The 27,081-nt window shown below is 34.5% G+C and overlaps 2 protein-coding genes across 2 annotated transcripts; one reads left to right on the top strand and one right to left on the bottom strand.

Annotated features, from left to right (window-relative positions):
- The first annotated feature begins 12,027 nt into the window (after nucleotides 1–12,027).
- On the top strand, nucleotides 12,028–13,287 carry LOC112730101 (uncharacterized). The gene is made up of 2 exons (XM_025780210.1): nucleotides 12,028–12,903; nucleotides 13,024–13,287. The coding sequence occupies exons 1-2, from the start codon at nucleotides 12,028–12,030 to the stop codon at nucleotides 13,285–13,287; spliced, it is 1,140 nt and encodes a 379-aa protein (XP_025635995.1).
- Nucleotides 13,288–17,262: 3,975 nt separating this feature from the next.
- Nucleotides 17,263–27,052, bottom strand: LOC112730100 (putative pentatricopeptide repeat-containing protein At1g69350, mitochondrial). Its single transcript, XM_029291068.1, has 4 exons — nucleotides 26,782–27,052; nucleotides 18,509–19,285; nucleotides 17,783–17,895; nucleotides 17,263–17,475 (listed from the first exon to the last, which is right to left on the bottom strand). The coding sequence occupies exons 1-4, from the start codon at nucleotides 27,050–27,052 to the stop codon at nucleotides 17,263–17,265; spliced, it is 1,374 nt and encodes a 457-aa protein (XP_029146901.1).
- Between the last annotated feature and the right edge of the window lie 29 nt (nucleotides 27,053–27,081).

Below are 27,081 nucleotides of genomic sequence, written 5' to 3'. Positions count from 1 at the left end.
TTAGGTTGGTTAACGCGTACGCCAGTTTTTTTTTTTTTAAAAAATAGCCAAAACAACGTCGTTTGGCTTCTGAATTTCCAAACCACTGAACCGCCAAAAAACCGGACAGTTCTTCCGGTTCGTCGGTTAACTGCCGATTCGACCGGTTTTCCCACCGGTTCTTTGCCATTTGGTTTTTGAGGTTACCCGGACCGGCTAGGTAACTGGTTTCCGATTTTTTCGATTGAACCGGCCGGTCTGGTCCGGTTTTCAGAACCATGGTTTTGAGTAAAAAACTCATCCAATCCGAACACTAATTTTACTTGCGGTGCGATTTGGATTTGATGACTTAAAAAAAATTCGATTCAATTTCAAGCGGTTTGGATTGGATTGGATTTACGATTTTGTAAATTAAGAAAATTAAATACATATAACAAGTCTCAACATCAAATTTTAAATAATCAACAATGACATAACAAGTCTTAACAATATCTTAAAAAGCCAACGATAACATAACAATAGAAATAAAATTATAGGTTAGTTAAAATAAATAAATAAATATCATTTTGAACATAAAATATTTATTAAATAATAATAATACATGAATAATAGAAAAATGTATAACAAATTAAACATGTTATATGTAACACCCTACCACACCACCTATGTTTTACGGCTTAAGCGTAAAGCTCAGTGTGGTAGGGTTTTACATTATAAGTATAATTGTAAATATAATAATAAAATAATAATATTATATCACATTGTATGGTTTGGATTGGATTGGATCGGTTATGAAAAGTAGATCCAAAATCCGATCCAATCCAGTGGTTTGCAAAAAATAGAATCCAATTAAATCCGAATTAGTGCGATTTTAATTGGTTTTCGGTTTGGATTGAATTTGATGAGCAGTTTAATTTGGATCGGTTTGGATTTGAACATCCCTCATCCTTAGTACCACGTGGCATGATGACGTGGTAGATTAATGCCATGTGTCACAAGATGATTGGTTGACGTGTTAGATCAGTGACACCTAGCACGACACGTGTCACTCGACATGTGAAAAAGTTATTTATAATCAAAATAGTCCTTGAAAGTTCAGATGTAAGTCATTTTCATCTCTAAAATTTTAAAAATTAATCAAATTAGTCCTTATATAATTTATTTTTATTTTTATTTTTTTCGTAATATTAAAGTTAAAATATTTTTTGATAGTACTAATTTTAATATTATTTTTTAGACCTTAATAAAAAAAATTCTTTTTACATAAAATAATAAAAATAATTACATTATTATGAAGTTATTTTATCATTTGTATTTTAAAATTTTATATTTTCAAATTATAATTTTTTATATTAAATTTTTTTATTTAAACGAGTTTATCAAATTATTGTTATTATATATTTAAAATTTTAATTTTTTTAATTTTATTAAATAATATAATAATTATTTTAAAATTTAAATCTTTAAATTTTTAAAATTATAATTTTTATTATTATTTAATTTATATGATAGAACTCAATAATTAAAAAATCGATTTGTGGGATCATTTGTTGAATCTTAATATTTTAATATAGTTTCTATAAAATAACTACTATATTTATTTTGTGAGATCTAAGATATTAAAATATTTAAAATAATTACTATATTTATTTAATAAAATCCAAAATATCAAAACTTTTAGTATATAACTAGTTTTAATATTTTGAATTTCACTAAATAAATATATTATTATTTTAAATATTTTAATCTTTTAGATCTCACTAAATAAATATAGTAGTTATTTAAAAAAAAACTATATTAAAATATTAAAATTCAACAAGTGACCCCACAAATCAATTTTTCAATTAATGAGTTCTATTATACAAATTAAACAATAATAAAAATTATAATTTTAAAAAAATTAAAAGATTTAAATTTTAAAATAACTACTATACTATTAAGTGATATTTAAAATATTAATTTTTAAATATATAATCAACAATAATTTAATAAACTCATTTAAATAAAAAAAATTCACTATAAAAAATTTACAATTTAAAAATGTAAAATTTACTGGCTGCAGATTTGGCTTGGCTCGATAGGCTATGGAATAAACGGATGGGGCAGGCTTGCTTGACCCTAGTCCTAGCTTCTGAAACAAGAGAACGGACTAACTCTAACTAATCCACTCGACAAAATAACTTTTTAATAATATAATTATTTTTATTATTTTATGTAAAGAGAATTTTATTTATTAAGATCTAAAAAATAATATTAAAATTAGTATTATCAAAAAATATTTTAAATTTAATATTATAAAAAAATAAAAAAATTATATAAGAATTAATTTGATTAATTTTTAAAATTTTAAGGATAAAAATGACTTATATCTGGACTTTTAAGGACTATTTTGATTATAAATAATCTTTTTACATGTCAAGTGACACGTGGCATGCTAGGTGTCACTGACCTGATACGTCAACCAATCATCTTGTGACACGTGGCATTAACCTACCACGTCATCATGCTACGTGGTACTTAACATGACACGTTATCATCTAATTAACGGAAGGACCAATTTGACTTACATTTTATCTTTCAAGGACTAATATGACTAAACAAATCATTTGAAGACTAATTTAAAGAACGAGTGATCTTTCAAGAATGAATTTGACTATTAACCTTTTCTCTTTTCTTCTTTCTTTGTCTTTTAGGTTTTATGTCACAAAAAAAAAAATTACTCATTGATAATAATACATAGTTTGTGATTAAATTAAAGTATTTATATTAAGATTCTATCGTTTCAAAGACTTTTCTTTAAACAACATTAGTAGTTGAATTTGTAAACATTTTTATCATGATTCATGAGTAAAACTTTCAAGTCCTCTTACTTTTATGTTAAAACTAATTTGAGTAAATAAGATCTAACATGAAATATAGTCTGCTTGAACTTTTTTTATTATCATGCCTAGGGATAACAATGGGTATCCATACAGGATACCCCTCTTCCACCCCATTTTTATTTATGAAAATGCTTACTCTTGTCTCATCCCCGTTATAAGTCCCTATTTAATTGTTCCCGTGAAAATAATGGATACTCACGGATGGATATTCATGGGTATTGCCTTTAAATCTTTTTAAAAAGAATTACAAAATATATAATACATAAGGTAACATAATTTAACTCTAAACATAGTTTAATATAATCTAATACAAACGTTAAATATCCAACATGGTAACTTATAACTTTTATTTATAAGTGATGATATTTTAAAAACATTTCCTTCATAGACTTTGTGGGGTGAGTATATCCATCCCTGTCTCCATTTTCATTTATTCACGAGGGAAGGTCCTCATTCTCGTGGCATTTTACAGGTCCTATTTAATCTCCGTCGTAGATAATTTCTGTAGGTACCTATTTTTACGGGTGTTTTGTCATCTCTAATCATGGCAACAGAAATTAATATATTATATATAAAAATGTTATTGTTAAAATCTAATTGGTATAGGAATATTTGTTAATATTATATTCATTCTTAGAAATAGAGTAATATGACTAATGTTATTACATGTTGAAACTCGCTAACTTATTTTGTTTCTTATTTAGTTGAAGTAGTTCTATTTATACCTAAAGAAAATTTTATACTTTTTTATTAGTTTAAATACTTAATAAAATTGTTAAAAATAATAAGAATACACAGTTGAATGCATAATATTTTGTCTTAAATCTCGTGGAATAATAAAAAATAATTTATTTCAAGTCGCTATCAATACAACCATTAAAAAAATTCTATCAATGCAATTAATAAAACTCACCTATCATGTTTAGGATTTTTCTTCATCGATACAAAATATTATTTGAAAACTCATGGCAATAGCTATCTTAGATATGTTTTAGTATTGAGATATTGTTGAAAATTAGTAAAATAATAAACAACCTCCTGACATATAATATTAAGGTCTTTAAACTTACTCTTTAATGTTATCTATGAATTTCATCTTATAACAATTTAAGAGTGAAATATATGTCCTTATAAGTAGCGAGCATTTGCATCCTCCTTATTCAAGAGCAGCCATGTCTAATAATTTTTAAAATTTTACTTCTAAAATATTTATAAGGCAACTATATATGCATAATTTTTTTTTAAGAAAGTGAACGACAATAATAAAATTTTGTAGTCTATATAGCACTAAATTATAATAGTTGAAAGTCGTCTAAGTATTTTTTTTATAGTATCAACAAACTAAATAAAATGGATGCAAAGTACATGTTAAGACTTCAAAGTTAAATCATTACACATATATGAAAACAAATTTGAATATAAATTTATTATTACTTGCAAATAAATAAGTCAACTTTTCAATTATGAAATATTTTCTTCAAATGAACTTTGCTGGAAATAATATAAGTCAAATTTTAAGTATGAGGATATGGCCTTTTAGTTGTCATATAACCCAAAAAAAATACTTGTAATATTTTGTCTTTTTAATAATATAATGCATATAAGAAGATTTTCTGTAATGTAAATCATGAAATGGAAGTCTAATCACAAATAATTTTTTTTTCTTGGATATCATAGCCAAATAATCATCATGTTGCATCATATGCCAAAATGTAGCTACAATTATTGAACTAATTCCTAATTTTATCAAGAACTTATGTTTTCTCTAATGAATCACTAAGAGGATAATTGGTTTGCGAAAATATTTTTTGTTTTCGTTTTCTGTTTTCATTTTTAGAAAATAATTTTTATTTTTAATTTTTCACATTTTAAAAATTGTGATTGATTTGTGAAAAGAAGATTCATTTCTAAGTATCAAAAATAATAGAAATATGTTTGGTTAGCTCATTTTAAAATGTATTTTTAATATTTTAAAATTACAAAATTATATTTTTATTAAATGTATAATTTTAGTTATTTAATTTTTTATTAAATTAATAATTAATTTTTATACGGCATCAATATAAAATAAATTACTATCTTATTATGCTATTTTAAAAAAAGTTGGTATCATATATATATATATATATATATATATGGTTTTATATTTTCTATGGCACTATATAACAATAAAAAATATCAATTGAAACAAAAAATTGCAACCAAAATTAATTTTACACCAAACGAATCGATTAATTAATATTAAATCTATTGATATAAACATATTTTTTAACAAATAATTTATTAATAAAAAATTATAACAAATTATCATTTTATGTATTCTTTTAATTTTTATTATCGATACTTTTATAATTAATTATCGATTTAAAAAATTATTTCCTAACAAAATCATTTCTTTAAATAAAATGTGTCTCTAAAATACGTACTCAATTTTAAATAAAATAAAAAAACTCAAAAAATACATATTTAATTCTAATTAGAACTTCATTTTTTTTATTATTTGACTATATAGTCCAAAGGGTCAAATGAAATTGAAAAAAAAAAAATAAAAAATGGTCAAATGAAATTTTAAAAAAAAGTAATTTTTTTTATCTTTTTAAAAAATGTATGTATAAATTAAAAGTAGATAATGGATACACTGAAGTGAATGTGGTGTGAGAAAAAAAATGTATTGAAAAAAGTAGGAGAGGTTGAACGTTTATCCCAAAACAAAAAATATTGTATTTTGAGTTCAAAACCGTTTCAAATATTCAAACTGAAGAAACTAAAAATATGGAAATAACATTTTTAACTTTGTTCCATTTTTTAAAATGTTTTCATTGAAAATATTTTAAAAATATTTAATCAATCATATTTTTATGCTTTATTTTTATTTTTATCGAAAATAAAAATAAAAATAAAAACGAAAACTCACAAACCAATTAATCCCTAATATTGTATATAGTGATTGTTACACGATATAGCCATTGTATAATGTTTAATGATTTAGTTTTAAATAACTCATTTAAATTTAAAGTTATGTATTCAACTTTCATAATTCTTATTTTTTTATTTTAATAAAAAAATTAAAATTATTTTTTGTAATCATTGTTTTATGAATGTGGTACTATGAATAGATCAATAATCTTTTTTTTTTTTGAATACTCAAAAAATATTAATATAAATTTATTATTCTCATTTGTTATTCTTAATTTGTCATTTTATTAAAAATAAAATAATTACTAAAATTATTGAGTTAATACTTAAATTAGTCCACAAAATTACACATACACCTTAAACTGATTTTTAAAATTTTAGTTTACTCAATTTAATTTCTAAAGTTGACATTTATATATGGCTCACATTAATTTCTCAAATATTTTTCTTTACGACATGTTGACGTGACACATAACATGACATACTGACATGGATTATCAATACCACGTGTTAGAACATGCTTCGACCATGTGTAATTAGGTAATGACATGTCAGTTAGTGATACGTAGCATGTTAATGTGGACGATAGTATTACGTGACAAAAACGGTTATCCATGTGTTACTTTATGATTTGTCTACATGTCACTAGCTAACATGCCATTATTGCAAGTGACTCGATTTAATTCCTGAATTTTTTTAAGCTACTCAATTTAGTCTTTAAAATTAAAAGTCATAAATTAAAGTAGTCTCTACACAAATATGTGAACAATAAAAAAAAATTAATATATTTAAAATATTAAGAATTTTGATTTATTTAACAAAATTCAATGATTAAATGAAGCTACTTGTAATGATGTCATTGAGTGACACATAAACAAATGATAAAGTGTCATATGCACCAACATTTACATCGACATTCCATATGTCACTATCTAAAATTTTATCATCCTATTAAATATGGTCAAACCATACCATTCTAACACTGACGATCCACATTAATATGTTATTCAGCATGTCATGAATAAAAAAATATTCGAAAGACTAACTTGAGTCACAAATGTCAACTTTAAAATTAAAATGAGTAAACTAAAACTTTAAACCAAATTTGAGTTTTAACTCAACATTATTAATTAATTAAGAAATATAAAAATAGTATTGAACAAAATTAATTAAATATTTATTAGAATTAATGTTCAAATGAATGACAAATTGTTAGCAAATTTTAGCTTTAAAAGTATTTCATCTATTGGAATGCTTTCAAATTAATGAAGAATTAGTTACCATACTCTACGACAAATATTTTGATTATAGAAGACTAAAAAAATGTTAAAAAAATTATTGAAAAGGCAATATATATTGAAAAAGTCTACTTAGATCATAAGGCATGTGACAACTTTACTCCATATATATATATATATATAATTTTTTGGTAAAAAAAATATTTTACCTTTATAATTAATGTGAAAATCGTAAAAGACAAAGAGATTTAACTTTATATATAAAAAATAAAATAAAATATATCCTTGAGATTATATTATAATAGAAATGATATATTTGAGTATATCGAAAGAGAAAATAAAAAAATATATAACAAAATTCTTTTAAGAAAAAAACCCTATAATTAAATAGAATCATCAATTTAGTTGATGTAAAATAAATAAATAAATAATGTGACCAAATAAAGTTTTATATGTGTAGTGAAATTTTAATTCTAATGAATTTTAGTCAATAATTTTTTAATATAATAAGTGAAAAAATATTTACTCAATGCTCTATAAAATATAACACCAAAAGTAATAAAATTTTAATAGGATTCTATATTATAGATTACTTTATGATAAAAATAAATAATTTAAATTAAATACTGATATAAATAAATAATATTAAATAAAATATAAATATAAGTAAATAATATTAAATAAAATATAAATTTTAACTCAGCATAACTTCTACTCTTTCATTATGTAGAATAAATAATAAATAGCATTGTATTCGTTGAAGTTTTGATTTTGAGAAGATATTTAAATTTTAATTAAATCTCTTGAAACTATGAAGAAGTAAAAAGAGCTGGAATTTGATAACCATGTTTATATTTTTTAATATATATATATATATACAAAATAAAAATGAATAAAAAATAAATAAGATGGAGTTATAATTTGTTTTGATAAACAATGTGAACATGCTCTAAATCAAAGGACGAAGTCTCCAAAAATCGTGCTGAAAACAAAATTCGATACCAATTAACTTAATAACTTCCACTAGTGATACTTTGAATTAATTAAAAATTGCTAACTTTAAGCTTTTAATACCCATGCTTTTATAAAACTATACCATATCAAAGACTTCAAATAATATAAAAATAAATAATAATTTGAATTTAGCGTCCCTAAAATTTAGTATTTACCAAGTGATACGTAACCTTAACCTCAGCCACCCGAAAAGCTCGGAACGGAACAATAAATTCGAACTCGAATATTTGAAAAGAGAGACGTGGTCAACAAAATCTTATCCTCCAAAACAGCTGACCCAGAATCACGGTTCTACCTGCAACTGATGAGCAAAACACCCTCTATAAAACCGAACACACAACCTCGGCTAAAGATCATGTTCTAGTTTCAATTTAATATTCACTTGACGTACCCATAAAAGCTCCTTATTGACTTGAGCGTCGGAGTATCTTTTATAGGTATTCCCGCCACGGTGTTCAGTCCTGGCCGATGTATAGCCCTCCATCTTTGACGACACTCTGCTCGGAATCACTATAGCTCGGCCGCCCCAGTGCACGGACGAATCACTTGGCGCCCACCGTGGGCCCAGAAATTTATCTAATCCCACTGTTCTCTTTGCTTAGTTTTTTACTCTATTTTGCAGGATTCCCAATCCTCAAGCATGGCTGATAATGGGAACCCTCAACCCACACAGGTAGAGCTCCTAGCTCAGATCGCTGGGCTTCAAGCAGAAGTACGAAGGATAGCCAAGCTATCCGCACATAACAATGGAAAACATGAGGAAGGAAGCTCCAAAAGCTCGGCTCAGGGCAACACAGGTCCCCTAAACATCAGCCCACCGAAGGAAAAGCTGACTTTGGACAACACTTTCTCCAAGGAGATCACCAACTTCCAGATGCCGAAAAATTTCGTATTACTCACCGCCCTGGAGCCATACAAGGGGTTCGGTGATCCCCGGACTCATGTTAAGAAATTTCAATCTATGATGTTTTTTAACGGCGCTAACAATGAACTTGTGCTCTGTCGAGCTTTTCCTACTTACCTTGATGGTGCTGCATTATTCTGGTTTTCTAAGTTGTCTACAGGTTCAATTTTTTCTTTTGAGGAGCTGGCGGGGTCCTTCATTGATTATTTTGCCGCATCAAGAATATACGTTCATGGATCAGATTACCTAGGCACCATCAAACAAGAACAACATGAAAGCTTAAAAGACTGCATGACTCGGTTTGCTGAGGCAACCATGGAGATTCAAGACTTAGATCTGGCAGTACACCTGCACGCCCTCAAAGCCGGCCGCAGACCTGACAAGTTCTGAGAGACGATTGCGTTAACCAAACCGAAGACACTAGAAGAGTTCCGAGAAAGGGCTGCAGGTCAGATGGAGATTGAAGAGCTCCGCGAAGCCCAGAAAGTAAAAAAACAGCCACACAGAAAAGATGAAGAAAATTTCTTCAGACCACCAAACAACAAGGAGTCGAAGAAGCTCTTCAAGCTCACACCAAAATTCAATACTTACACTAGGTTCAATACCAAAAGAGAGAACATCATCAAGGAGATTCTCAATGCCAAAATAGTGAAACCATCAGCCCGTGCATGAAGTTACCAAGACCAAAGGTTCGTGGATAGGAGCAAGCATTGCGCTTTTCATCAGAAGTTTGGACACACTACAGACGACTGCATCGTCGCCAAGGACCTGCTCGAAAGACTGGCACGCCAAGGGCTCCTAGACAAACACGTCGATGGATGCAAAACTAAGGAAGTCAGCTCGGATAAAGATGAGCACCAACGAGCAACAACAGATAAGGACAAAGGGAAACGAACATAACCCAACCCGCCAAGAGGCGTTATCAACTACATATCAGGAGGCTATGCAGGTGGGGGGGGGGGGGGAAACCTCGGCCAGAAAATGACGTTATAGAGCAATGCTAGCAATCGAAGGAACAACACACCCCAAGAGAGAAAAAGACGTAGACGTCACAATAACATTCAATCAATCAGACTTCAAATCAGCGAGCCCTAACCTTGACGATCCAGTAGTAATCTCCATTCAAGCTGGAGAACTATTAGTAATAAAAACACTACTAGATCCAAGTAGCAGCGCTGACGTTTTATTTTATTCTACTTTCAAGAAAATGAAGTTATCAAAAAAAACAATGCAACCCTCCTCCGGAGAGCTGGTGGGTTTCTCCGGAGAAAGGGTCCCTATTATGGGACACATATGGTTAAGAACAACGATAGGAGAAAACCCTATGTCAAAATCGATTGATATCCAATATCTGATTGTAGACTGTTATAGCCCTTATAATATTATCATCGGAAGACCAGCCCTGAATATATTCAGGGTAGTAGTGTCTACTTTACACATGTGTGTTAAGTTTCCTGTGCAGGAAAACAAGATAGCAACAGTATATGCAGATCACCAAAAAGCTCGACAATGCTACAATGCCAGCCTGAAGTAAAGCTCGGCAAAACAAGCAACTCGGCCACAAGTGCAAGCAATCCACAATACAGCCGAGATTTTAAAATTAGCCGAGCTTGATCCAAGAGAGGACTTCAACGAATGACCTCAACCAATGGACAACCTTCAGCGAGTAATATTAGCAGACGATGATAAACAATTCACATACATTGGAGAATCCTTGGAGGGGGAAGAACGAACAAAACTGATAATAATACTTCGAAGCAACGCCGACCTATTTGTATGGACGCCTGAGAACATGGCTGGAATAAATCTAGAAGTCATCTGCCACAAGCTAGCAATTGACAAGGCAGTCCGACCTGTGGCACAAAAGAAAAGAAACCTCGGAGAGGAGAAAAAACAAGCAGCACTAGAGGAAACCAAGAAGCTCCTTAATGCAGGTTTTATCAAAGAAATCCGCTTCACCACATGGCTCTCCAACGTGGTAATGGTAAGGAAAAGTTCAGGCAAATGGCGCATGTGTGTCGACTTTACAAATTTAAATAAAGCTTGTCCTAAAGATGCTTACCAGTTACCTTGTATAGATAAATTAGTAGATAATGCTTCCGGTTTCAAAAGCTTAAGTTTTATGGATGCATACTCTGGTTATAACCAGATCCTAATGCACCCAGAGGACCAAAGCAAAACAGCCTTTATAACATAACATGAGAATTTTTGTTACAAGGTAATGCCTTTTGGCTTAAAGAATGGAGGGGTGACGTACCAAAGACTAATGGACAAGGTATTCCGATAACAAATAGGTCAGAATATGGAAATTTACGTAGATGATATGGTAGCAAAGACACCTGAACGTGGTTCACATTGCGACGATTTGTTAGAAGTTTTCAATCAAGTCCGAGCATACAACATGAGGCTTAACCCGGATAAATGCGCCTTCGGGGTTCAAGGAGGAAAATTCCTCGGCTTCATGCTGACCTCACGAGGGATCGAAGTAAACCCAGAAAAGTGCAATGCAATACTAAACATGGCAAGCCCAAAGACAATAAAAGAAGTTCAACAACTCGTAGGAAGAGTAGCCGCCCTGTCGCGCTTCTTACCTGCAGTGGCGAACCGATCATATCATTTCTTCCAAACAATCTCTAAGAATAAGAAATTTGCATGGACTGAGGAATGTGAAAACTCTTTTAAAGAGCTCAAGCAGCTCTTAACATCACCTCCAATACTCTAGAGACCAGAAACAGGTAAACCATTGCATTTATACTTATCTAACCATGCTATAAGCTCGGTTCTAGTGATTGAAACAGGAAAAAAACAAAGCCCAGTATACTTCATTAGTAAGGTTTTACAACCAATGGAGACAAGATACCCGAAAATAAAACAGCTGGCACTAGCACTAATCACCACGGCAAGGAGGCTAAGGCACTATTTCCAGAGCCACACAATAATAGTACGCACCGACCAACCTCTCAGGCAGATATTGACTAGACTCGAGCTTGCTGGACGAATAAACAAATAGTCCATTGAGCTCTCTGAATTTGACATTCAGTACCAATCAAGGAAAACCCTGAAATCACAAATACTAGCCGACTTTATCTCAGAAATGACTACTGAAACACAACCCGCAGAGACGAGTTGGAGTATACACGTAGATGGAGCATCAAACAGGGAAGGAAGCGGAGCAGGTGTACTACTAAAGGAAGGAAACAAAGTGATAGCCGAGCAATCACTACAGTTCCGTTTTACTACAAGCAATAACCAGGCAGAATATGAGGCTCTGCTAGTAGGACTGAAGCTCACCCAACAGCTCAAAATACCTCAGATAACAGTTTACTGTGACTCTGTACTTGTAGTGCATCAAATTAAGGGTGACTACCAAGTAAAAGATCCTTTGTTAGAGAAATATTGGCTCATAACAAAGGATCTTATTTCAAAATTCAACGAATTTAACATTATTCATGTGAACCGAGAACAAAACAGTAGAGTTGATGTGTTATCCAAATTAGCCACGACCAGGCAAACAACAAACACACCAGCACTATCACAGTTAACACTTGATAAACCGAGCTTTGAGCTAAACACGATATTAAGTATAACGCATGTACACGATTGGAGGACACCTTTCCTCGAATACATCAAAACAGGAGCTGTACCAAAAGAGGAATCAAACCTACCACTCTTCCGAAGAAGAGCAAGCTTCTATACAGTAATAGGAAACACCCTGTACAGGCGAGGATACTCACAACCGCTCCTCAAATGCATCAGCAAGGACGAAGCCGAAGAGATCATGGCAGAAACACATGAGGGGGTCTGCGGGAACCACATCGGAGGCCGAGCACTGGCCGCTAAAATATTACGAACAGGATACTACTGGCCAACAGTCAAAAGAGACTGCATTTCAAAGGTCAAAACATGCAATAATTGCCAAAAGCACGCCACAGTCTCAGAAATCCCAGCAGAAAAATTCCACACCGTAGAGGTAAGCTGGCCTTTTGATAGGTGGGGGCTGGATATCCTCGGACCTTTCCCGAAAGCGCCAGGATAGGTGAAATTCCTTTTATTATCAATAGATTATTTCTCTAAATGGATTGAAGCGCAGCCACTGGCGAACATAACGGCAGACAAGGTGAGATCTTTCCTATGGAAAAATATCATATGTAGGTTTGGCATACCAAGAGAAATAATCTCTGATAACGGAAGACAGTTCACAGATCATAAACTCGCCTCCTTTCTAACCAATTTCAATATTAAACATCGTTTCAGCTCAGTTGAGCACCCACAAATAAACGGACAAGTCGAGTCCGCTAACAGAATTATCTTGCAAGGCCTGAAGAGAAAGCTCGGAGAAGCCAAAGGCGAGTAGGTCGACCTCATCCCAAAAATTTTGTGGAGTTACAATACCACAACTCAATCTGCAACAGGGGAAACTCCCTTCAAATTAGTATATGGCGCAGAAGCACTCATCCCAATAGAGGTCAGTGTCCCGATGTTAAGGACCGAGCTATACAACCAACAAAGTAACACGAAAGCTAGAACAGCCGAATTAGACTTCATAGAAGAAGAAAGAGATATTTCAGACATAAAACAACGAGCTATGAAAAGCTTTATAGAAGGAAGACACAATAAAAAGGTCGTTCAAAGGTTTTTAATGACGGAGACCTCGTGCTCAAACGAACAGAAGAAGCGTGGAAACCTCCAGCACACGGAAAACTAGCCGCAAACTAGGAGGGGCCGCTCCGAGTAGTCAAGAACCTTGGCAAGGGGGCTTACAAATTAGAAACCCTCAAAGGAGATCAACTTCCAAGAACATGGAATGTAACCTCCCTAAGGAAATATCAATCATAAAAATGTACTGTACTGTGCGAATGAAGGTACTCTTTTTCCCCTTCGAAGGTTCTTTCCCAACAAGCATGGTTTTTACTCGAAGAGGGTTTTAATGAGGCCGGACGCCATAAATCATTGTATAAAAGTCGATACTATTTTCAAACAATCTAAGTCCTATGTTATTATAGTTTTGATAACTAACATATTTTATAGAGCAGCCAAAATGCTAATATTTAATATAAACCGAGCTTTATACTCGGAAACTAACAAAAATAACCTGAGCATCATGCTTGGAATGTCCAACAAGCAATCAAAATAAAGAGTCAAGACATACATATCCAAGGCAACAATGCCATACATAAAATCCAAAAAACAAAACATCAACAAAAAGGCCTAGTCTGCCTTATCACCAATGCTCAATTCCTCGCTATCATCCACCTGAACTTCATCATCCATAAGCTGGTCATTCACAACCACCTTGGTTGCATCCAGTTTTGTAACATCAGACTCAGGGAATAAAACTTTTACCTGAGACACAGCACGATCAAAGCCTTGTGCGAAGGCCTCGTAAACCTCATTCTCCAGCTCTTTGATCCTCGACTCTAGGCGACCATTCTCATCCCTAGCAGTTTTAACTTGTTCAGCAGAAGTAAGTTGAAGACGTCTCTCCTCAACAAGCTTTGATTCCTTCAAACTCAAGGAAGAAGACAGCTCGGCAATGGTTTTTTCTTTCTCTTGCACAGCCAAGGATAGCTCAGCAACATCCATGGCAACTTTATGCTCTTTCTCAAAAGCAAGTTCTTGGGCTCTCCCAACAGCCACGATCCGAGCACCTATCACCGACAACAAAGACAACGAATGAAAATAAAATAAAGTACTATAAACAAAATAAATTCACACACACCTGTAGAAAACGACTCGCTCCAACATGACCAACTTCATTAATCATTTTCAAATCATCGGGAAAGCAGCAGAGCTCATCAGCCATAACAGAGAAAGGATAAAGTTTCCCCCACAAAGACCGAGCGTGCACATCCCCCGGATAACCATGCAACCTCTTTTACGACTCATACGCCAACTCCACCATTTGAAGCTCTGCAGAAGAATCCCCTTTACCCTGAAAAGTTTCAACAACCTTTTCTTTCATATGACCCCTTTTCTGTTTTGGCTTATAAGTCGGATCAGTTGAAATCACAGCGCCTTTTTCAATATTGGTGGTCGACCCCTCTTTCTCCCCTTTTTTCCGCTGACTAAAAAATGACTTTAGTCCGGCGGTCGTAATAGTCGAAGCTTTGTCACCTGCATAGGAATCAACGGCATAAGAACACACCAAGCACAAAACAACAACAAAGCAATAAACAACTAAATTACCTAGGTAATTCAGAACAGCTTGCTTATCAGTATCCCATTTTAACAACTCGGATACAGACAACGGTCCTTTTGGACCCAACATTTCAAACAAAACTCCATCACTATATGCTCATCAACAGACCTATCATCCATATCCAACACTTGCATCGATTTAGGATACCACGACAGAGGGAATTTTTCCATAAGGTACTCATTTAGGTAAAAGGGAAACTCGTCAGGTACACTCCTAACCTTAACAAACATGGTTTTAAAATCCTTAAAAGAAGACTTGTAAAGACCAAAGATGGCACAACGAAGATAGCTACTCAGGTTAACCCAGACCCATGACCAACCCCTTTAGCCTGGAACAACGAGAAAAACAACCTAAGGGATGGAGGATGATTAAGGAAATCCATCAGTATCTCGAAAGCTCTCACAAACCCCCACGAGTTGGGGTGAAGCTGACTTGGGGGCACAGTTCAACCAATAAAGAACGCCACACTCGAAATCAGTGAAAGGGAGCCTAACTCCTAGCTTAGTAAACAAGCAACTATACATATAAAAGAAGGCGCAATCATCACGACGATGGAAAACACGATCACCACTCTCACAAGGAAGTATTTCTATCCTAATACCACTACCACTTCTAACCCAAACATTAGAACCCAGCATCTTAACAGCTTCCCTATCACTAAATTGTGAAGAATAACCCCCAACCCTAGGATCAACCTAGCCATAGAGGTCACCTTCACCAACGACAGCCTTCTCCTCTTCCATACAAAAAAACCAAGAAAACCAAATAAGAAAGAAAGAAGAAGCAAAGGCACGGATCAACACTCACCTTTTTTGCTCATTTTCTCAGAAACAAAGAAATTCCCAAATACAAAAGCCAAAGGTTGCAAGCACGTTTATTACAAATGGAGCAGTTACATATGAAGCGTTATTTTTCAATCTTATCCATCAAAGAAACCCACGATCAAGACCTCTTCAATCACACGGTCAGGAGCACCTAGAAATTCGCAGCACAAATCAAATCAATCATTCATTAAAGCACGAAGAACAAAGCAAAAATTAAATATAGCAAACATTTCAAACTCCTGCATAGAACCAAGCCGAGCTTGGGGGCTGTAGGGAACGAACACGACAAAAAAACCAGTGGCCGAGGTATACAATATTCCCGATAAAAAAGCTCGCCTTTGTCCTGTCCAAACCAAGGCAAGCTTGGGGTCTTTGATACGTAACCTTAACCTCGGCCACCCGAAAAGCTCGGAACGGAACAATAAATCCGGACCCGAATATTTGAAAAGAGAGACGTGGTCAACAAAACCTTATCCTCTAAAATAGCTGACCCAGAATCACGGTTCTACCTGCAACAGACGAGCAAAACACCCTCTATAAAACCGAACACACAACCTCAGCTAAAGATCAGGTTCTAGTTTCAGTTTAATATTCACTTGACATACTCATAAAAGCACCTTATTGACTTGAGCGTCGGAGTATCTTTTGCAGGTATTTTCGCCGCGGTGTTCAGTCTTGGCCGACGTATAGCCCTCCATCTTTGACGATACTCTACTCGGAATCGCTATAGCTCAGCCGCCCCAGTGCACGGACGAATCACCAAGTATAATCAATATTTCACTATGATACAGAGAGAAAGGCAATACGGTTAGGCACAAATGAAGATAGACTTGAAAATTAGGGGATCTAACTAACAGATGCAGGAGCAAGCAGAAACTTGCATGTGCATCAATTTCTTCCTCATCCATTACTATTCTATTTCTATGATACATACTTGCTGTACATCAGTGATACACTTTTACACTATATATTTTTCATCATTCAATAAAACCATTCTTCTCTAGGTTCGTATCAAATTGGTGCTTTCATCGAGTCAATGGCGGAAAACACTAGAATGCAAGCTACTATTAACAGATTGGCAGAGCAATCTGATGGCGACAACGAATAGCTTGCAGCAATAACGAAGATACCAAATTGAAGCACCGACTGGAATTTCTGGTACAAACTTTTCCTCCTCATCATTCTCAAAAGAATCACCATCGTTGCTATCAGCAACATACTCTTCATCAGACTCCTCACCATCCACGTCCATGTCTACCACTGGACTAGCACAGTGCAGTGGTGGTGGTGCAAGAGGTGGGTCGTTCTAGACAAAATTCGAGTGACTAGAACCACCACCACCAACATCATCGACCTCCACAGAAAACTCCATCACTTGTTTCGCCATGATACTCCTATGAATATCAAACATGAAGTACACATGCTCATCACCATCAAGCCAAAATAGATGAAACCAAAAAACTCCATTTTCCATCAGTGCTAGCAACTTATACCCAACTCTTCCAACTTCTTTTGGTCCCTTTAGAACCGAGGTTGGTCAATATTGGACTCTTTAACTCAGACAAAGAATTTACTATACGAGTGAGCAACAAAATAGGATTATCACACTCAAATACAATTCCAGTGTCACTGTTTCTCATATGACAATTAGGAAACAAACTTATAATAACATATCCATTACCACTAGACATTTTTACTAAATTTAGTGAAGAAGTACAAGAAGAATCAACTGCTTAGAAAGTCAACATATGAGCTAAAATTAAAATGATCCTCATGGAAAACAAGAAAAAATACAAATGAAAATTCCATGCTGAAGGTAGACGAACCTGATAAAATGGTTGAGTGGAACCACGAGATAACTTCTTAACCTGGGCGTTTTCCATCCATGAAGTTGATTCACAACATACTGGATCCATTCCAACTATCACAGCTCTATAGCCTGCCACAAAGGTTGAGTAATCAAAATGTGTGGTGGGGTAAGGTCATAAGGAAATCAAATCTTCCAGTTATGGGATATTTCACCCAATATGCATTGCATTCATATCAAAGACACCAAATTACAAGGTGATGCTAATCAATTTTTTTTTGCGTGAATAACACAAATTTGATATCCTCTAAGGCATTTGGGATTGAAAATTATAGTTTCATAATCGTAACTACGCTCATATCTTGAATAGTAAGATATATGATCACTATCTAATATAAACATGAAAATATATTCCTTGTTAAATTAACAACAAAACACGACCATAATTTGGCATTTTAAAGACAAACAATGCAATATATAACCCTAAAACCCTAAACACTGAAAAAACTTAAGCACAAACACACTAAACACTAAAAAGGTCATCATAAGTCATTAGTAACCTATGAAGTTTATTAAGGTGTGGATAAATCAAATGAATAATTGTGAAACCCATATTTCACAACAACCAAAATAAAACAATATAAAGTTGGCTCTTACTTCTTAAAGATTTTGGAAAAGGTCCTTTAAGTCTTTAACGTATCCCATTATTTTTGAAGTGTGACCAATTTATTGCAAATATAACTACTAGCTTTTCTCCGCAAGCTCTTAATATTATAATCCTCAGAAAATATACTATTATAGCCTTCTACGTCACATAGTTGTCCCGAACTTCGTAAATATTCTTCAAACATGTAAATTTCTTTAGATTCAGAAGCATTTCCAGCTCCAAATCTGTAGATTTTCCTATCAACTTCAATGGTGCTATAACCAGGAACCTTCTTTAGTCCCATCCCTTCCATCTTTGTTCTCACCGCTCTGGATTCATGGAGGTATCCTCCTTTGGCATATATATTAGATAACAACGTATAGTACCCTGTATCATCTGTACTTATTTCTTGAAGGTCATTGTTAATTTGTCGAATCAGGTCTTTCCTACCATGAATTTGGCATCCGTTAAGTAGAGCTCCCCATATGCTAGAATCTACAGGGAAGAGCATTGATTTAATTATTCTGTGTGCTTCATCAAGATCACCAGTGCGGCTTAGGAGGTCGACTATAGAGGCAAAATGTTCTATGTTAGGCTCTATGCCATAATCCCTCATCGAGTTGAAATAGAATTTTCTGGCCTCCATTGATCTGGCATGCCTACATGCGGATAAGATATTCATGAAGGTTACTTCGTTTGGTCTGATGCCTGACTCTACCATTTTTGTTAAGAGTGAACCAGCCGCAATCATTTGACCGTGTATACCATAAGCAGCGATCATGGTACTCCATGACACAACGCTTTTCTCTGGCATGATATCAAAAACTCGTTTGTCTGTTTGAAGGTCTCCAGATTTGGCATACATGTCAACCAAAGCTGTATTAATATAAAGGTCGCTCTATACACCGAATACAATGATTTTATGATGAATCCATTTTCCCTCCTCAAGATAGCCTGATAAACCACTATTTTATGGTTTATCTTATGCTCAATTGAGTGATTTATATCAATTCTTTCCACACTTATTCATACTAATTGCATGGTTTTACATTTTTCTTCCTAATCTTGTGCTATGATTGAAAACATGTTTCCTGGGCCTTTAAAATTGCTATGTTTAATTCCCTCTTATTACCATTTGATGCCGTGATATGTGTGTTAAGTGATTTCAGAGTTTATAGGGCAGGAATGGCTTAGAGAATGGAAAAGAAGCATGTAAAAGTGCAAGGAACGCACAAAATGGAGTTTTGAAGAAAATGGCAGCGACGCGCACGCATGGACGACGCAAACGCGCGCCGAGCAAAAAGCATGAGCGACGCGTACGTGTGACTGACGCGTATGTGTGGCAAGGAAAATCCCCAATTGACGCGCACGCATGACCCACGTGCACACGTGACGGATGCCACATGCAGGAAATTGCAGAAGTCGCCCCCAGCGATTTCTGGGCTGTTTTTGACCCAGTTTTCAGCCCAGAAAACACAGATTAGAGGCTATAAAGTGGGGGAATCCATTCATTCATTCAATACAACATTCATATTCATAATTTTAGGGTTTAGATATAGTTTTCTAGAGAGAGAGGCTCTCTCCTCTCTCTTAGGTTTTAGGATTAGGATTTCTTCATTTTCTTCATTCCAGGTTCAATGTTCCTTTAATTTAGTTTTCTTCTACTTTTTATTTATTCTATTACTTTAGTTTATCTTCTTCTCTTGTTAATTTATTAATGCAAAAGTATTTTTATATTTAATTCCATTATTTCCTGATGATTTTCAATTGAGTTTAATTGCCATGTCTTCTTCCTACTCCCTTTACATGTATGCAAAATTGGCATCCATGTCAATGGAGTAGGCTTTCAACTTGGCTTTGGAGTTGATTAATATTTGGAGACTCTTGAGTTGGAAGACTCAAGAGTTAATTTGTGATTGATTCTCTGGCCACTGACGTTAATCCAAACACAAGGGTGAGGATTAGGACTTGTGAATAGAAGTTGGCTCCCAACTTGACTTTCCTTTATTTAGTAAAGGATAACTAAGTAGAGACAACAACCTATTACTATTAATCTTGGGAAATCCAACAAGGACAAAACTTCCAATTAATCTTCTCCGGGTCAAGGCTTTTATTTTAATTACATAAAACCTCTTGTTAATTTTCATTACTTTAATTTATAATTATTTTTGTGCCCATTGCCCAAACTCCAAATTTCCCAGAAAACTCATAACCAATAATAAATCATACTTCCCTGCAATTCCTTGAGAGACGACCCGAGGTTTAAATACTTTGGTTATAAATTTTATTGGATTTACTTTAGTGACAAACAAGTTTTTGTACGAAAGAATTTTTTGCTGGTTTAGAAACTATACTTGCAACGAGAATTTATTTGTGAAATTCTTTACTGGCAGAAATTCGCTCGTCAAAATGGCGCCATTGCCGAGAAATTGCAATTGTGTGCCTTATTATTGGTTATTGTAAATATTTTATTTTGCTTGTTTATTTGTTTTTATTTTTGTTTTTAATTTTTATTAGTTACTATGAGTTCTCACCCCCTTCACTTTGAGTTTGGTTCTAATGTTGCTGAAAGGAATGGAAGCTATAACAGGAACATGCATCAAGGTCAAAACAATCACAGATGGAAGGAGTCACGAGAATATGATCAACCCTTTCGGCAACAATACCTTCCAAGATACCATGGACAACGACCATTCTACAATACATGCCAAGACAATAGTCATGGTGGACCCCTTCGTGACAAACACCTCCACCAAATTACTATGGTCAAGAGCCATTCCGAGGTGCGTACCAAGATGATAGATATGGTAGACCCCCTTATAGTTACCAGCAAGCCCCATTATATGCCAATGAACCTCCTCCTCAATATAGCTTTGAACCACCATACTCACAAGCCACCTACAACCATTCACCTCTATATGACCCTAACCCTTATCCACCCCAATTTCAATCCAATTACCCCCAAGAACCACTACTTCCATATGCACCATGTCCATGTCCATCGACCCAAGAATCACAGGCTCGCCTCAAGGAAACAGTAGATCAATTTCATACAACCCTTCATCAACTGGAACAAGCGATAAATCAATTAGCTTCCCGACATTCGGACACTCAAGGAACCCCCATGGCTTCATGTGGAGAATCTAATGAAGAACGTAGCATGAAGGAGACACTAAAAACTCCGGTAGACAGTGATCCGCATGACTTTGTATTGGAACAATTGGAGGAAGCTGTAATCGTTAAAGAGGAAGAAGTGGTCGAAGACTTAGGAGATACGGAACGTCCATGGGAAAGCCCAGTCATAGAACCCCTTCTAAAGAGTTTGAATTTGATGTTGAGGAGGGTGTACAACCTCCAAGGCATATCATGGTTGAAGACTTTGAAGGGGATGATCAAGAGATGGATTCAATCATTGATGAATTCTTATCTACATTTGAATCCTCTCCCATTGGACTTGACATGGAGATTAAAGAAGAAGAAGTACAACCTCCCATGCCCTTGGTGAACAATAAAGAAGAGATCGAATTGGAAGAAAGCTACCAAGAGGAAGAGGTTGAAATTGAAGAAGCTTGCAAGGAGGTGGAAGTTGTCAAGGAAGAGCTCAAGGGAATGGAGCTGGAAATCACCTTGCCAAAGTTGTTGGAGACCTCTCCCCCAAAGCCATCACCGTCCATTCCTTCATTCAAGTGGGTAAATCTTTCATCTCTAAGCTTAATTAGCCCACTTGAATATGCTTTGCTTGAGATGGATGGACAACTTAGAGCTCTTTGTGGCTATAAGAGTAAGAGGGAGATGGTTAGTGGTAAGAGTTGTCATGCAAGGTTCAATATGGTTGCATGCTCCAAATTGAAGTATAAGGGTTGGTATAATTCTCAAATGAATGGGTGTAGGAAATTGTTTGGATGTCTCTGTGAGAATTCCGACTATTCACCACCCAAGTGAAAAAATGATGATCAATAAGAAGACGGGTGCAAAAGCAAGGTTTGGGACCCCGGAATTCATTCTGGCAATCAACACTCTTGGGGCCTTGTCACTTGCTTTAACTTGCTTGAAGGATTTATGCAACTAGTGTGGGATCCCAGAGGATATTGGAATTGCAAATATTGGTGAGGATTTCTGGATGAGTTCAAGTACAAGCTACCATAACATGGAGCTCATCGAATGTCCAACTTAAGGACTTTAACTAAAAGTGATAGGTGGGAGACAACCCACCATGGTATGATCGTTCTTTTTCAGTCTTAGTTTTATTTTATTCTGTTTTATTCTTAATTCTATTTTATTTTATTTTTCTTAATGTTCATTCATAGTGCCTCCATCAACATTTACATTCTGCATTCTGCATACTGCATAAAAAAGGGGTTCGACGCGCAAGCATCAACGATGCGCACGCGTCGTATGTACCTGCGCAACTAGACAGAGAGTTGCGCGAGAGATGCGCGGGAGGGGTGCGTGAAGCACAAGCCACCCCACGCACACGCGTACCTCACGCATATGCGTCCCCTGCAGAAAGTTCAACCCACGCGTAAGCATCAGCGACACGTACGCGTGGGGATGAAAATCAGCGTAAAAAGCACCTAGACAGAGAGTTGTGCTGCCCCCACGTTGGAACTGTGCTAGAGGTACAAGGTCATCTACGCGTACGCGTCTCTGACGCGTGCGTGTCCTTTTGCTTCCAAGACCACCCACGCGTACGCGTAGGCGACGCTTACGCATCACATGGTTAATGCAGTTTTCACGCGCACGCATGTCCTGCGCGCGCGCGTCGCGTCCCATTTTTAATTTCCCTCCCTTTTATTCTATCTTCTCTCCTTCTTTCTTCCTCCTTTGTTACTTTCTTCTTCTTCATCCCCTTAACCTCATCCCTCTTCACTTCCATTCTATTTTATTTAATTTATTTGCATACTTTCATCCATTGCATTTTAATTTTGTGCATATTTTTATTTTCTTTTCTAAATTTATTATTTTTCCATTGGTGTTAAATTTTCTTTTTCAACTGTTGTATCTTTTCTGGTATTATTTTGGTGCTTAGTGACTTGTTTTACACTGTTGGATGATATTATTTATCTGTCACTGCCAATCTTTTATGTTACCTGTATCCCTTTTGCATTGACATGAATTTATATTTTCTTGCATTACCCACACTCTCTTCTCCATTGTTGCAAATTTTTGCACTCTTGATTTGCCATGTGCTTCTACTGTTTTCTCACTTGCATGTTGTAGCTACCATGTAATTGAGACTCTCATTATTTGGCATTAACCCAACCATATTTTAAATTGTTTCCTATCTTTGTTTTTGGGTTACTTTTCTTCTTTTTCCTCTTCTTTCAGGATGGCCACCAAGGAAGGGAAATAGAAAACGTTTACATGGGGGCAACAGACAAGTCCATCTGCACAATCTTTAGAGAAAAGCATCAGTTGTAGCAGCCCGTCCACTTGCACATCTTAGCATGCACCGAGGACGGTGCAATCTTTAAGTGTGGGGAGGTCGATACCGACTTTCGTGGATTAGTTACCTTCTTTTCAACACCATTGTTTAATTTTCTTTGTTTGTTCATTGTTGTATTTGCATGTTTGATTGCATATTTGTTTGATTTTGTGCATATTTTACCACCACTTGGTTAAAGTAATATTTTCTTTTTCAAGAAACTTTTTATAACATTTCACTAATTTGATTTAAAATTTTTGATAAACTTATTTGAAGGAATATTATACTGGAACATGGTTTAGAGCTCGAACACACAAAACCTGTGAGATTTTGAGCCTATTTGAATTGGTTGCATTTTATCAACCAATATTTTATTTTTGGTGTGTGTATTTCTCTCTAAAATTGTGATATTTCTCTTGCTTAATTCTATATTTCCATGATTTGATGTATGCATGCACTTATGTGATTGAGGCCTTGTTTCACTAAGCTTACATACCCATATGGCCTTAACCTTTCATTATCCTTTGCAAACTAATTTGAGCCTATTTTACCCCTTTTATTCTTTACTTTAGCACATCATTAACTCTAAGCGGAAAATAATAATGTCCTTAATTTAAATCATTGGTTAGCTTAGACTAGTGAGAGTGCTTATGATTTAAGTGTGGGGAAATTGGGTTTGGAAACATTTGGTTTGAGAATTGAGTATGTTAGAATTTTCTGAAAATGTGAAAGAATGTTGAGAATATGTTCATGCATTCAATACCTTAATCATATGCCTTGAGAAAAGCAAAATAAAAAAAAAGAAAAGAAAAGAAAAGAAAAGAAAAGAAAAGAAAAGAAAAGAAATGAAAAGAAAAGAAAAGAGCAAATAACAAAAAGGGGACAAAATGCCCCAAAGTAAATGTTGGTAGCAATGCATATGAGTTGTACTAAAGTTAGTATGCATGAATATGTGGTAAACATGGTTAATGGATAGTTAGGTTTTGTATTTTGATTACATGGATTGTCTTAAGTTAGGTGGGAAAAGTTTAAGTTAATTAAGGATTCAGATTTCAGTCCACTTGGCCAAATACAATCCTACCTTGACCTTAACCCCATTACAACCCTTAAAAGACCTCTTGATATGTGTATTTTGTGCATCAAATTAGTGTTGATTAGTAGAAGAAAATCAAGCCTTAGAAATCAAGGTTAGTAGAGAATTGAGAGAATCGAACCTTAAACACTTGAGTGATTAGAGTGTATACACTTCCGGTGAGGGTTCGATGCTCGATTCTTTGTTCCCGGCTTTCATGAGCTATTTTCTTCTGCAAGTTTACTTGTACTTTATTTTATGATTTGAGTTAGTGAAATCTAGTTCATATTTGTTCTTGAAAGGTTTATCTACTTTTAACAAAGTAGGTAGAAACATCTTAGCATGTAGTTGCATTCATATAAATAGGTTGCATTTCATATATTCTACCATTCCTCTTCATTCTTTATAGCTTCTCTTGAGCTTAGCATGAGGACATGCTAATGTTTAAGTGTGGGGAGATTGATAAACCACTATTTTATGGTTTATCTTATGCTCAATTGAGTGGTTTATATCAATTCTTTGCACACTTATTCATACTAATTGCATGGTTTTACATTTTTCTTCCTAATCCTGTGCTATGATTGAAAACATGTTTTTTGGGCCTTTAAAATTGCTATGTTTAATTTTCTCTTATTACCATTCAATGCTGTGATATGTGTGTTAAGTGATTTCAGAGTTTATAGGGCAGGAATGGCTTAGAGGATGGAAAGGAAGCATGCAAAAGTGGATGAAACGCACAAAATGGAGTTTTGAAGAAAATGGCAGCGACGTGCACGCATGGACGACGCGAACGCGCGCCGAGCAAAAAGCATGAGCGACGCGTACGCGTGACTGACGCATATGAGTGGCGAGGAAAATTCCCAATTGACGCGCACGCGTGACGGACGCCACATGCAGGAAATTGCAAAAGTCGCCGCCAGTGATTTCTGAGCTGTTTTTTACCCATTTTTCGGCCCAGAAAACACAGATTAGAGGCTATAAAGTGGGAGAATCCATTCATTTATTCAATACAACATTCATATTCATAATTTTAGATTTTAGATGTAGTTTTCTAGAGAGAGAGGCTCTCTCCTCTCTCTTAGGTTTTAGGATTAGGATTTCTTCGTTTTCTTCATTCCAAGTTTAATGTTCCTTTAATTTAGTTTTCTTTTACTTTTTATTTATTCTATTACTTTAGTTTATCTTCTTCTCTTGTTAATTTATTAATGCAAAAGTATTTTTATATTTAATTCCATTATTTCTTGATTATTTTCAATTGAGTTTAATTGCCATGTCTTCTTCGTACTCCTTTTACATGTATGCAAAATTGGCATCCATGTCAATGGAGTAGGCTTTCAACTTGGTTTTGGAGTTGATTAATATTTGGAGACCCTTGATTTGGAAGACTCAGGAGTTAATTTGTGATTGGTTCTCTGGTCACTGACGTTAATCCAAACACAAGGGTGAGGATTAGGACTTGTGAATAGAAGTTGGCTCCCAACTTGACTTTCCTTTATTTAGTAAAGGATAACTACGTAGAGACAACAACCTATTACTATTAATCTTGGAAAATCCAACAAGGATAGAACTTCCAATTAATCTTCTCCGGGTCAAGGTTTTTATTTTAATTACATAAAACCTCTTGTTAATTTTCATTACTTTAATTTATAATTATTTTTGTGCCCATTGCCCAAACTCCAAATTTCCCAGAAAACTCATAACCAATAATAAATCATACTTCCCTGCAATTCCTTGAGAGACAACCCGAGGTTTAAATACTTCGGTTATAAATTTTATTGGGTTTGCTTTAGTGACAAACAAGTTTTTGTACGAAGGAATTTTTTGCTGGTTTAGAAACTATACTTGCAACGAGAATTTATTTGTGAAATTCTTTACTGGCAGAAATCCGCTCATCGTAGCCCAAATTGGAACAAGCTTGAATTGCACATAAGAAGGTTACTTCATCAATCTTCAGACAACTAAAGTACATCTGATCAAATAGTTTGAGTGCTGCTACTGAAAAGCCATTCTGAGAAAGCCCAGAAATCATGCAGTTCCATGTCACAATACTTTTTTCTGTAATCTTGTCAAAAACCAGGTATGCCAAGTCGGCAAAGCCGCATTTTAAATACATGTCTATCAAGGAGTTCTGAACAAATTCATCCATGAAACATCTTTTCATGGCATGGCCATGTA

Source organism: Arachis hypogaea, chromosome 12 (genome assembly GCF_003086295.3).
Source record: "Arachis hypogaea cultivar Tifrunner chromosome 12, arahy.Tifrunner.gnm2.J5K5, whole genome shotgun sequence".
Lineage (NCBI taxonomy): Eukaryota > Viridiplantae > Streptophyta > Magnoliopsida > Fabales > Fabaceae > Arachis > Arachis hypogaea.
Note: the sequence above shows the minus strand (reverse complement) of the source record. Positions and strands in the feature narration are given on the sequence as shown.

Excerpts from the sequence above, each read along its gene's own strand:
- LOC112730101 (XM_025780210.1), top strand. The coding sequence starts at position 12,028 with ATGACTACTGAAACACAACCCGCAGAGACGAGTTGGAGTATACACGTA. Across the intron at positions 12,904-13,023 it reads AAAAATTCCACACCGTAGAG|CCACTGGCGAACATAACGGC; the intron begins GTAAGCTGGCCT and ends ATTGAAGCGCAG.
- LOC112730100 (XM_029291068.1), bottom strand. The coding sequence starts at position 27,052 with ATGGATGAATTTGTTCAGAACTCCTTGATAGACATGTATTTAAAATGC. Across the intron at positions 19,286-26,781 it reads CGATGAGCGGATTTCTGCCA|CTTTGGTTGACATGTATGCC; the intron begins GTAAAGAATTTC and ends ATATTAATACAG. Across the intron at positions 17,476-17,782 it reads CCACTCAACCATTTTATCAG|GGACCAAAAGAAGTTGGAAG; the intron begins GTTCGTCTACCT and ends TCGGTTCTAAAG.